This window comes from Ambystoma mexicanum, chromosome 1q, assembly GCF_040938575.1.
Source record: "Ambystoma mexicanum isolate Mex_15411 chromosome 1q, UKY_AmexF1_1, whole genome shotgun sequence".
Lineage (NCBI taxonomy): Eukaryota > Metazoa > Chordata > Amphibia > Caudata > Ambystomatidae > Ambystoma > Ambystoma mexicanum.
In genome coordinates, this window is record NC_090922.1 from 811,422,136 (window position 1) to 811,436,013 (window position 13,878).

Here is a 13,878-nt window from a genome sequence, read left to right on the forward strand (position 1 = left end):
GATGTGCCTCCACCTGAATGGACAGCGTCCTTACTTCTTATATCAAAGCTGGAAGCCAAGTGATTAGCCTTCCTCGATGTCAGTGTGTTGGTTGTTGAGTGTGGCAACACAACCTGCTGAGAGAGATCCACAAAAGACCAAGAAAGGGAATCAGGATATCTACGCGGGAGTGCGAGAGTGCGAAAGATGGGTGTGTCAGGGAGGGTGCACCCCTAGAAGAAGGTCACCTTCCTCAGCTATTAGTGTCATTCAAACTCCGGCAACTATCAGTCCCAAGAGGACCCTGCTCAATCGCAGAAATGTCTTACAGTGTGTACGATTTTTTATTACACCTTCTTCCAATTCCTTCCATGAAAAAAGCTGTCACACAAAATAACTTTCATATCGTTTTATTGAAAATGTAGATGCGGCTAGGAGGCCACAGACTGTCCCAGACAATGACCAGAATATTCCCAAAAGTTACAGAAATGAGCACACAATACAATAAAACTTCATATTAAAATGTTGCCAACTTAATAAAAACAGTAATGTACATTCAGTCAGATTCAAACAGGTGGGACGAAGAAACTAACACTGATTGCACAAGCAGGACGTCTGTCACACTATTTTAACTGCTTTTAAAGAAATCTGTAGCTGAACAGTCAACAAAATGTTTATAATTCTGAATGGTAGTTTCCTCAGCCATTTAAAGACATGTGTGCACATATCAATGGAGATGTAACTATTTTTCTCATTGTTTGAAGGAAACGTCAAGGATTATCGAAATGCTTTGAGCGTATTTTGATTAGTGTAGTATTATGCCTGTTTGTATGGAATACAAGGTGTGACGTTGTTTCGTGCAAAAAGACAGGCCTCTTGTATCTTGTCTATGGAACCTTCGAGGAGGTCTGTGCAAAGCCTAGAAGATTTTGATGAGCAAGCTTACGTGTGTATACCTGTGTCTTGCAGGAGGATTAACTGAAACACCCGGGTGCAGGTAAAACACCGCCAACATCAGCTGTCTCCCATGCACGCTGGGTCATAATTCAAGATGGCTTTGTGAATTAGACACACATCATAACCTTCACTTCAGACTGACTGAATTCAACTGTTGCAACAGTCAGTGTGACATGATACTAGTGACATTGCACATGAGGTCTACAAATGTCATTACCGCTGTCCGGTTGCTGCAGTGCCAGGCGTTGACCTGAAACTAGACATCCAACTTATCCAGGTGCTCTAGGAGTAGAGAATCTACATTTTCACAATTCACATGATAAACCAGGTGGGCCCCAGACCCACCCGTGAGGAGCTGCGGGGTACTGACTTGCTTTACAAAGGGTGACTGTGATCCACCATAAAACGTTTTGGCTAAGTTGGATCAAAACCCAAATTAGGACATTTTCCAGTAATGAATTAACCCCCCTCTAATGCGAGAGTAATATCAGCACCTGGTGCTGCGATTGGTGTAAGGTTAAGCCAATCAATGTTTCGGCAACCGCAGGGATATCTCAGAGTCCTTTGCCGGAAACCGGGAATATCTTCAAAAGAAAGAAGCCGCCCAGTGTCGGTTTGTAACCTTCACAATTAGTCACTTACCAGAATAACCTTAAGGAGACACAGGCTACAAGCACCCTGACAGTTCAGCCAGACACTCAAAAGGTGAAAGGGACCAAGTGAAGAGGTCAATCCGTTGTATACTCTCCTCTGCCATGGCTAACAGCTCGGCAAGTAGACTGCCAGTGTGCACTTACTAAACATAACCACAATATGTAGGTCCACCACATTCCTTCTCAAGGATTGTGTCAAACAGTAGTGGATTCGATTTCAGCCATTATTTTTCTGTCTTGCTGGTGTTGACATTGGTATCTGTTTAGCAAGATGTTGGCAATTCAAAGATGTTTGACAAGTAGCAAAGGGATGTATTTAAGAATTGAATAGGGTTCCTCAGCACTTTTTACAAAAATACAATGAGCTTGTACACCCTGACCCACCAGGCTGACTTTCTCGTTTCAGCGAGGGTGTATCTTGAAACTAGTACCGCCCCTCAACGTCAGAGAAACACTAACAGAAATCACCCCACAAGGTTTCCCTTAGTTACGGCTACTGCTCGGTCTAGCATGTTTTCAACATAGGAAAAATAGTATGAAAGGTGGCAGAGGAGCAGTTTCAAGAAGAAGGAAACAGGCAGGATTTAGGGGTGTTCCTTAAGGCATGGAAAGGATGAAATGCGCGCTCACAACAGCTGTGGTCGGTTTTTTCTGCTTTCGTCCGCAATACAGCAACCCGCAAAGAACACGGAATTCACAGTTTTTGCTTTTTACGTTCCACTTGGCTGGTCCTGAGAGTTTAGCCCTAAAAAACAAGAGGACAATATTATACAAAGTAAAAACATAAAAAGAATGAAACAGGTGCACATCCTCTTATGATGCAAGCATAAGGTTCCAATGTCTTGATCAATGAGCGTATGCCAAATAAACCACCAACACAGGCACCGCCAGCACCCATACATTATCCAGCATGCGTTTGGCGGACCTCAAAACTTAGTGAAGTGGGTGCAGGTCCATGCCATCCACACAGATGTTAACATGTAAAGAGCTGTGTCTTTTCACTGGGTTGATCACCTTCAGCCGCAGCCTCTAGTCTGATAGTCCATACAGCAGACATCATAGGCCTATGCTCCTGCTCTGCATATGCATGAGGTTATGGTCACGGGGATGGCTTCATGATGACTGAATCCTAGTGCATGCCATGGCAGAATAAGGATTCCAAGACAGTGCAGGCACCGCTCCCTGGTAAGCGACCGGGGAACGCCAGGGTCCTTCTCTCACTGAGGGGGCAGGCCACTATTTGGGGAATGATGGCAGTCTCTCAGCCGTGCTGGCTACATGGGGGACACCCACAGTTCAGGGGGAATGAAGGCTCTGGGGATTTTCAGCCCATATAGTCTCCCCAGGGTTTAGTGGGGGCATCGTGTCAAACAAGGCTCTCAGAAAGGTGATCTTTCAGACCCCACAACCACAGATTAAAGACGAGATATGTATCCCAACTCCAGACAGGGCACTAAAAGGAAGGGTGCCTTAGTATCAGGCTCCCATTTGAATTCTCAGGCAAGAAATCAGACTTCTTGGTCCCACCAGGAGAAACTACCAACATTAAAATAACCCAGCCTCATAAGCAGACCGAGAACTCACCTCGGAACCCCCCCTTGAGCTGCCCAGTAACAGGCACCCAGCATGAACACATGCTGGAAGGCCACCTCAGGTATAACTGTTTGATTGTAGATGTAAGGATGGTTGTCCCATTATTGTGTACTGTTTGCCTTAATTGATTGATATGAGCAGGGGTGCCCGTGTTTCCCTTCCCATGATCTAAATTTAATTGCCCTTCTGAGCAGCCTGAGAAAACCAAAGACTCCAGGTAGGCACACGTGCCACCTGAGTGCCCTGGGTTGGGGACCGCTATGCACACTCTCCTGGTGGCACCGACTACATGCTATCTCACAGGCAGACCCAGGATGACAAACCCTTTCTGAAACTTGAATGCCACCGGTAAGGGTTTAAAAAATCTTCCCCTATTTGCACCAGAACTAGCCAACCATCCTGTCAATCTTGGCAGCGCTGCTGGGATTTCGCAGCCGTGTGACTACATTGGGCAGTGATCAGATTGTAGGATGCATGCGGAAACAAAGTTCCGTACCAGAGATGTGTATTCCAGCCTTATCACTTCTGCAAAGGCATTAACGGACCTGCGATTATGGAAGGGGGCACACACATGTCGAAGTATTTGAGGTGGTGTGTGTATCTAGTCATCTCAATATTCCCCATCGACAACGATGGGACATCAGTGCATATAAACGGCAACACATATCTACATATCAACCACATCTACACACACAAACCTCAGGGATCCATTCCGACACGCACTGGAACACAAATACAATGGAATATTCTGTGGAGCCTTCCCTTAGGCACTTTTGGAATACCACCTTGGCCTCTGATCCCCCTTTCATGTCCGTAGAATTGTCTAAGCCTACGCCCCTCCTGCCCCCATTGAGCAGACTGCTCCAGGAGCTAAATATGTTGTATCAGCTTGTATCCAATTACATCTTACTGTAGCATTATTATTGAATGTGTTTAATGTTGTTGACTTGCTCCATGTTGTGCATCACAGTCACAGAAATGTAACCGCTTGCGAGTTGTTTATAACGTAGTTGACGTCACACGGCTGTGACTCCACTTCCTTCCTCCCGCTTGCTCATTTTCCCCTCATCCCCCCCTCCCCCACCCTCGCCTTCCTTACTCCCACCTTCCTGGCTGGCAGTCTGGAAAATCCTTCAGCTCTATCTGACACAATAAAAATCCCCAAATACATAAATATGCATGAAATGTTCTACAAAGGAGGATGGTCAACTGTTAGGAACGATTCAATGCTTTCAATGGCACCCCAGAATAACTGCTGACTGATTGTGTGATCCTGGACCCTGTTTTAGGTCCCTCACTAATACAACTCACTGTGTTTTGGGGGCACTAAGGCTACCAGCGCCGTGGGACCCTGTCCCGCATGAATTATGTTGTGTGGCACCACTACCTCCCTTACAGACAGTAGCGCAGGAGGATCCTGCCTCCCCCTTCTTTTTAGCTTAGTGTTTGCACTTAGGCAGTGTTGCCCAGACAAGCTGGTGGCAATCATACTTGCTTTTAACATTTGTAGGTGCAACCCTGTGCACCGTAGAACTATTTTTATCTCAATCCTATACTTTCAGTTGACCTATTTAATTAATATTCCAATATCTTTGAGCCGTGATTCTTGCATGGAGTGATTGTACCTGGTAATCCACTCAAGCCAACGCAATATGATGGTCAAAACGACTCATTTTGTGGTTTAAATCCAATCTTGATGGCACTCTGACTTTGTTGGCCATCTTCCTCCCGGGCAAGGTACAAAATGGCCCTATGTCCTCATCACTTTTGCAGGTTCTGCACAGAGCCCATGAAGTGCAGAATAGTACTTGGAAATGTGTTGGTGTCGCGCTCCGAGGGTTCCACGATCAGTCTGAGGAATCACTTGGGTTAGATGCCGCTAAAGTAATTCAGACTTCCCTCCTGAGAGCACAGCTTGCAGGGAAAAGAAACACCTGTCAGGCCAAGGGCTCAGGCAAAAAGGCAGAACGCACAGCGGAGCTAGAGGGAAGAAAACAAACAAAGCAAATATTACATACCGTTTGTTGACAATTCCAGTCCCTCTACCCCCTCCGAGCCCCACAAGCTTACCTGTGTATTCCTTTCCTTCAGCGGAATACCTACTTGTGATAATACACAAGAATGGGAGTGCGTGAGGGTCAGAGGAAGTTTTCTTGCTTGAATGAAGGGGGACCATAGACTTCCCTCAATGATGGATTAGTGATGTCAACAGAAGAGTGTCCCCCAATCCAATGAGTGAAAACAAAATCAAATGTTCCAAAAGCAAGTAGGCAAAAAAAAACAGCAGAGCGTCCTAGTATCCAAGGAGTGAAGCCAAGTGTCTCAAGATCCAAGGGGGCGGAGTAAATGATAAGCGCAGCAAAGCGTCCCAAAATAATCCCACAAGTGATGAACACAGCAAAGCGTCCCAAAAAATCCCACAAGTGATGAGCACAGCAAAGCGTCCCAACAATGATCAAGAAGTGAGGTTTCTCCGCTCGGGGAGCGGGTGGCCAAGAGTGATTTGAAGACTACGGGGTTGAAGGGAGGCGGAAAACAGACATGAGAAGCAGAATCCAAAACAAGTCCGAGGTGTATTCCGTGGTCGAGCAGGGGAGTTGATCAAACGAAGGTCTAAAGCAGAACCAAGGAGACGATAACAAGGTCCAAGGTAAGCATAGAATTCAGGAACCAGAAAGGCAAGGAATAGGTGAAAAGGAACTTATTCCAAGAGCGTAGCTCGCGTAACGCAATGGTTTAGGAGCACCGGCTTGCTGGGGGCGTGGCCATTTATAGGAAGTGAAATGTAATTGAGGCGTGGAACGCACGCAAAAAGAAAGTAAAAAACGTTCCAAAGGTTCCTTGCGGGCATCGTCCTCTTGGGAGATGTAGTTGATTACCGGCGGTGGCGTCGGCGTTGCCGCAAACGCCAAGTTAAACGCCACGGGCTTCTCCCCTGGGCATAAGGATAGCCTAAGAAACCGGGGGACGTGACAGTTGGCCTTTTCGGGAATTGAGAACAACCAAATACACATCAAATTCTTGAATGGTGCAGGTTCTCTGATAGGTGGGCAGGTGTCTCCCCCAGCACAGGTTCCTATCTCAGGTGTGGGTGTGAAGCCATTTGTGAAGTCGACACCTGCAGCCTTGATTTCAAAGCATGAGGGAGTACAGATCCACGCTGGGCGCTGCTGCTGAAAAAAACATTTCCAACAGCAGCTCCTAAATATGGAGCTCTGTTCTCATTTGACCAGCGGAGGCCTTCCGATGCGTCGCCTGCCCTTAAACTAGTGGACACAACCGTTTCACGGCCCAGCACCTTGTTGTACATCCTATTAGAGCTTGTGGAAGCCATGGGCCCCTAGCTGGTGTGCGTTATATTGTGTTGGCGTTCCTCTGTGCAGGGAAAACCATGAAGCCTCCACTGCTGTGCAACTTTGTGAGCAAACTTGTCAAGGAACTCTAATTTCACGACTCTGCTGCTCTCCACAAGGTATAGGAGCTTTGCTGAAGCTGAAATCCTTTGTCCACCTTCACTGTTGCTTACAGACTCTTGCGGGGTCACCAAGACTGCTTTTACCGGCTCCTGCACAACGTGGTTCTTTTTCGTCATGGGTGCCAGACAGAGGTCTGTTTATAGTTGAAAGCCTAATGTCCAGCTCCTGTTGGTATCCAGTACATGTGGTCGGAAGCCTCACTTTACCCAAACACAACATTGAAACCTACCTCTGCATCCATGACACGTGGTGCCTGTCACAGACACCAACAGTGAGAGAAGTCATCTCCAATGTCTAAGGCTTACCTTGAGTCATTGAGGAGTCATTGAGGAGTCATTGATCTTCTCGTTCGGTGCTTGAGGAACCTGGTTGCATACCTCTTTTATGGTCCCTCTCAGGCACCTTGATATCCAAAAGTGTCCTCCCGCGTGCTACCCATACATTACCTTTGCTAGTAGGACCTTGATTAAGAATCGAATCCAGGGTAACCTAGACCATCAGGATAGGTAGCTGCCTTCTTCCTTCACGAAAAATCGGAAAATACCATCTTACAACTTGGGTCAGCGTAACTGTGCTTAGCTATTTTATTCAGCTTGTGAAAACCCTGAGGGAGACTCACTTTGGTAAAACATTTAAATTCATTCTAAGTCAAAAACGGGTTACTTACCCGAGACTAGTGGAGCAGTTGAAACTAGGATAGGGGTGGAATTCTTAAGGTTGTTTTGTAGTGTATTCATGTTCCCTATACATTTGAAAGGCTTGTGAAGATATCAAACAGCTACTTCCCTCACTTTAGCCTATATAACAGCGTAGGGTGTGTATAGCTATTTCCGATCCGAAGCGTGATAGGTGTATCAATTGGGAACCAGTGTTGTGTTATGTAGAGATAAAGAATTGCTTTGCTTACCTTGTCATTTACTGACCTCAATGAACCTTCCTTTTTATACTTAGCAATGTGGCCCTTCTGTTGCTTAACAACCATTGTGTATGTGACGTGCACTTTATAGCAGTCTCCTCCCCTAGTCTAGGCCTTACTGCTCAGACACAGTACCAGTGAGAAGTTTGTTCTAACTTGGTGGAAACCCTGAGGTTCACTCGCGCTGGTCTCTCAGATTCCTATATCTATAGTAGTTCCGAAAGACCCTCCGAACTGCACCAAAATGACAGGAACACTGTGTAGCAAACAACCATTCATTCAGGACATGTTTATCTCTGACTCCAAACTCCACCCACCCCATTCACTCTCTTTTCTCGGGAGGATAGCTCAGGGGCAACGGGCTCGTCTTGGAAGCAAGACGACACAGAGCACCACAGGTTCAATCCCCCGGTCTGCGCTTAGAAACCTCTGGGTAGTAAGCGCATTATAAATAACCTATCATATCATATTATATCATATCATATCATATCAACAAGGGCTTGGTTATTATGTTATGTGAGCACAAGCTGGTGGCTACACAAGCAGAAAGCGCAGGGATTTGCGGGGGATGCTTCATCAAGGTTCTTCAAAGCTTTTCTGTACCTGCCAGCTCTGTGGCTTAGCTGAGTGTAAAGGCCCCTGCATCAGTGCTGTCCCTGCTGGAGGTCACGCCATTCCTAGTGGATCCCAGGAAGCCATCTTTGGGCCCTGACTTCTTCTCCACTGTCACTCTGCCACCGATGCTGGAGATCTTCCCAGCATGGATGGCTGCTCGGCAGACGGATGACCCCTGCGGAAAAGCAGAGGTTAGGCAAATGCAAGAATATTACAGCACCTGCTATTAGATTTCACAACAAGTGTTTTCATCTAGAAAACATGGCATGACATGACTCCTGGTAGTAAGGGAGCCATTCCCAAAGTCTCTCTTTGTGATTCCCTGTAAGGAGATCCACTCACTGGCAGCAGACAGGGCTAACACAGGTATCCATATTTTAGGAGTATATTTCTGGGTGACCCCTGCAACCGAAGAGCCGGATGCAGTATTACAAGTAGAGGCATGCACTACAGAGAAGTACAAGTAAAGCAATGCAATGCTGACATGACTGCACGCAAAGCAGGCCCAAAGTTACTAAAAGTCATTGGGGCTTTCCTGCAAGCAAATTAATGCACTAGGGCAGGGCTCAAAGTAAAGCATTATCTGGGGCAGAACCTCGGGCAAAGCTGAACACTTGAGGAACAACTGCAAATCCATAAAGGCCACCGTGCAGTCCTTTAGTTGAACCAGAGAACTGGGAGCAGTACTACAAGTACACCATTATTCTGGTACAAAGATTTATGACTGTTTAAACCTAACATTTCTTCTTTGGATTCTGTAAACTCAGGGTTCATCATTTCGATGATGAATGTGTCAGCTGAAATACTGGAAGGAATCTAAGCATTATCGCTCATAGGTACTGTCATGTATGGCACCTGGAATCTTGAAGGATGGACAGGCTACGTATCCTTGGGGCAATGTTTTATTTAGTGGTCACACTCAATTCACCGTCTTCTGTGGAGTTGCAGGCTCATGGGTTTCACAAACTCTCTTCTTCACAATTTCCCTAGGTGTCGGCATTCTGGGGGCTCCTTACCCCATGACTAACCTAGTCTCTAAAGTTCGCAAGATTCTCCAGGTCTTTTCGGGTGCCATTTAGGGGTCTGCCAGGAGAGAGGAAAGGATCATTCCCAACCTGTCCTTCATTCCCAGTAGGTCCTCCCCACCTCCAGGCTCCCTCGCCCTGCTGTAACCTCCTCTCTCCTCCTAAAACTGTCTTTGGCGGACCTGGACTCTGGAACCTTGCTCCTCCAAGTGGCTTATGTGTTCCCCATAGCCTGCCTGGAGGAGTAGCACTTCAGTACACTCTCTGGTTCATTCCCCTCTCCTTCTTTGGCCACCCCTCCTCCAGCAATGATGGCTCTTCCTCACACTTCTTGGTAAAATATTCTTCGCCTTGATTGATCTTCTTCACTCTGAAACACCTCCACCTTGCTCTTCTAAGAAATGTTTATTTTAACCTCCTCGGCTTTCCAGGTCACCCCCTCATTTACATCTGTAATTAACTCTTCCTCCAGGTCCTTTGTCATTTCCTCACTACCACCGTGGCCAGTAGTAATGACCACCACCTCCTGGTTGCCACATCGGCTGTTTTCAGCACCACCTCTTCCCCTTTACTACTTTGGGTTTCTCGTTTTGCTAAAAGCTCCTTTCTACCACCTTAGGCTATTCCCGTTGCCACCATCTCATCTCTACCACCTTCAGATATTGGCCTTTCACCCACACCCTCTCTACCAAGTAGACTCTCAACCAACTCTTCCAATACCACCTCCTTAAACACTTTCTCATCAGCCTTCTAATATCACCACCACCCTGCCTCCTAAGCTGCCACCACTCCAGCTCTCTCCGTCTGTCGAAACACCTCCTTTTCCAGCACTCTTCAGTCTCCAGCGTTCCCCAACCCAAGCCTCTGCTCCCGCAAACCACACTCAGCAACTGGAGTTTGTTGCATTCTGCTCCCTCTTCCTTTTGATTGCGGGCAGGGAATGGCCTGAGTGCACCTGGGCCTGATTTGGGCTCAGGGAGTTTGACCAACACTATATCTGGCATATGCACATTTTGGGATTTCAGAATTGTTACTCCGACCTTCCTTGAGGCACTGAGCTAAGAGCTTCTGCTTTCCTAGTGTGTGGATTCATTAATGATTACAGACGGGGTAAGCATTCTACCATGTTAGTCAGTCAATTTCTTTGTTTATTTATTTCGTGGGAAATGTTGGACTTCTCTAGCTTCTGAGCACCAGGATGGAGGTCAACTCCATAGTCCACCACATTGTCTTCTCCCAAGGCGAGCACGTGTCTCCTGAGCTAGTCTCCTGGCCTAGCTCTCATGTCATTGCTGCTCAAAGATAAAATATTTCCTCCTAATCATCGAGATCCTTTTAGACTTTTTTACAACATGCACTGGGAGGCCATTTATTTTGCTAGCTGCTAAGAAAGGATTTTGTGACACAACGAATGTGTATTGATTAATGTCACGTCTTTAAACAGCTGATAAGTAAGTCAAAGGTCAGAAATCGCCCACGTCCAATGATGCGAAAAGAAGACTTTCCAACAAAAACATGTGGTCGGCTTCCATGGTTCTGGACCTCTGTTTTATAGGTACTTTGTGGTTTCCTTAAGAAATGTGCATAGGTGGCACTCCGGCACCTCCCCTCACATGTAGGGCGATGTGAGAGGCGAGATGGAGGCGGCCTGACTCCACTGCATTTGTCAGGAACCCTGTTTGACATACAGCACTCCCTTGCCACTATATTGTGTCTGTTTGTCTCAGTTGTACTTGTGAGATCAGTTTGAGCGGCATATTTGCAGTTAGAATTATTCTGCCGTCCAATATACTCATTTTTCAATTTAGGCTCTTTTTTATCTTTATCAATGGTTTGATTGTTTTGATACCCATGCATAAATGGTATCAGTTGACGGCGGGCACACTTGTGAATACCGGCCCCCTTAACTCACGCGATCCCCTTCGCCTGAGTTTGGAGTCCAGTCTTCTCAACTGTCCCTGCGGAACGTGGACCCTATGTTTAGGACCTGTATAAAGTTCTTACAGCAACTTGAATCTGTATAATAATCAAAATTCATTCTTCTGTCAAATTATTGATAAAATTGAGTAAGTTGCATAGGTTTTTCTAAACGCAGCTTTATTCTGAATTCATGGCTCTCTCAGTACGCTAGACACTTTGAAATTTGCACTATGGGATATCACAGAGGAAATACAGTGATTTGTATGCAGTCTTTTAGTGAGTAAGGCCCAATATGTATCAAGGGTCATTAAGATTTAATATGTATTTTATCAATTTGTTTAAAGAAATAAAAAGCATATATTTTTTTCAAAAGGCCTCATGGGTTGTTGGTCCAATTGAGTCTCTCCTCCTTGTGCAATCTGGAGGTTAGTCTAGCTATAACGTTAACTTAAAGGTTGTTTTCCGTCAGACAGGTCTATTGTATTTAATATAGGAACCACTTTTGGTTCATGTCTGCATGCAGCGCAGGAGGGGAGGCCTGCACAACAGCATTGAGTCTGGAGTTGGTGGGACACAGATAAGGTTAAAAAAACATTTTTGTATGCGCGGATGCCAGATGTGCATGTATGTATGCAGGCATGCATGCATGTAAGAAAGAGTGTGTCTGTAAGTGCGAGTATGAGAGTGCAGTGTGAATGGTGGATTTGGGTGTGAGTGCGTGAGTGAATGAGAATGTTTTGGGTGTGAGTGCGAATGACTGTGTATGTGTGTGTGACTGCTTGTGTAAATGTGTATGAATTTGCGTGAGTGTGCGCTTGTGAGGCTTGGGTGTGGGGGGCACTGTTGCACGTAGCCAGCAAGTGCAACGTTTTCTTAGTATGGCATGCCTTTTAGGTAGGCGTTAAAAGCAAAACCAACATACCGAGTGTTCTTACAGCCAGCAAAGATATGTTTTCTCACTGTGGCCTGGCATTTGAATCCGACATGAGTATGCTCACATGGGAGCATTTGTGCATCCATCCAACACACACATGCTTCTTACTTGACAGTGGGCACTTAGAGGTCTGAATCAAACTGCGCTGGCAAGTATTAAAAAGAGTGGTCCCTGCTGCGTGGGTGGGTAGGTAGGGTTGATAAGGACGGTGCCCAGGCATACCCTATAGTTACAGAATTCTATGCAAGTGCCGTAACCTCAACTGCGCTGAGTCAATAATAATATTCAAATCCCAGTGTCGTTCAGAAATGGTTGGATTCTTTAATGAGAGTACCCAATAGTAGTCACAACAGCCGACATATGTTTCGGCCAACCTCGATCTTTGTCAATGGAATGCGTTTTCAACACCCAAAACGTGATTCCCAAGAAAATTGCACAGTTTCTGTGTGAGCAGTTTTGTAGGCATATTTGTAACAACCCATGTATAAAATCACCCAGGAAAAGTAATTCATCATGTAAAATAATTAGAGGCATGTACGTAAAATCCATATTATGTCAAACAGGTTTACCGCATAATACCAATAGCAGTTTTCCTTTTTCGCTTCGCTACACCTCGCTTCTTCCCAGTCCTTCCAATGCTGAGACCTGGGTATGAATCTGGTCAGCGCTCCGTACACTTAAAATCATTGGGAACTCTACCAAGGTCCCATACTGGAGGCTAGAGAATGCGACTGTGGAGACCATGATCGCTGGAGACTGCCACCTGCTCCCTGTAGTAGGTCCTAGAGGAGTTGTACGGTGGATCCATCATGCTCCCCAGCCCACGTCTAGCCTTGCGGATGCCTCCCCCCATAAACCCTATGACAGCTGTGAGGGCCAACCTTTTGTTCATGACAATATATCGGCCAGACTTCATCAGTCTGCGGACACGTGACTGTGGGTTTCAATACAATCTGTAATAGTTAGAAGGCACCTGGTCTGCTGAGATACGCAAGTCAGCTAATTTTGCTTGGGGACTCTTGGACTCAGATGGACCACGAGATCAACATCTTACGTTTTTGCAAGAGAAGACTGAACACGGGGCTGGCAGACAGTGGCCATCACGTTGGATCGCAATACGAAACAAAAGAGGACACAAATAAAATCACCTCAGCCAGCACAGCTGTGACACACTCTGGTAGCCAATGAATCACACATGAGAACACTGTACTTCTTTTTACCAAACACCATTTCCAATACGTGCTCAGGCTTTACCAGCATAGGACAATCATGCAACAATTAGGAGTCGCGGTGCCAATGCCGCGACCAGATAAAAGAGGGAGGGAGTCGCTGCAAATCGTGAGAGTCACAAATACGTAGTGTGAGGCAGAAGATAGTGTGCGTCTGCTGCAAGGTAGGAGGTGCGGAGAGTCAGTTGTGAGGGTGAAGGATGGAGAAAGGCACATGAAGGAGGAGTTTAAATGAGAGTCAAGAGTGGAGGAGAACATGGAGCTAGAAACAAGAAGGAGGAGGAGGAAAGAGAGTTGCGCGGATTCGTATTTATTACGTTTCTAAAGCACCTTCCCCCAAAGGGCTGTAGGTAATTAGGGAGATGGTACACAAATAGGAAATGATGACTCAATCAAATAGAGAACAGTGCGAATTAAACAAGACTTAAAGATTAACCACAAAGGATGAAATGTAAAGAAGGTCCAGTTGACTGCAAATATGATAAACTAGCAATAATGGAAATTTGCCAGAATTCTTTTTTTATTAAAATGAATAAAAAGAAGGACACAACGACAAGTGGGAGACAAATATGGAAATTACA

At 45.9% G+C, this 13,878-nt stretch overlaps 1 protein-coding gene across 1 annotated transcript in view; it reads right to left on the reverse strand.

Moving 5' to 3' along the window:
* Positions 1 to 373: 373 nt before the first annotated feature.
* LOC138536935 (protein AHNAK2-like) overlaps positions 374 to 13,878 on the reverse strand; it is a 209,945-nt gene continuing 196,440 nt past the window's right edge. The window contains exons 21-22 of the mRNA XM_069641414.1: positions 8,178 to 8,364; positions 374 to 2,334 (exon numbers count right to left, since the gene is read on the reverse strand). Coding sequence (XP_069497515.1) covers positions 8,194 to 8,364 — 171 coding nt within the window. The 3' untranslated portion in view covers positions 374 to 2,334; positions 8,178 to 8,193. The remainder of the gene's footprint in view (positions 2,335 to 8,177; positions 8,365 to 13,878) is intronic.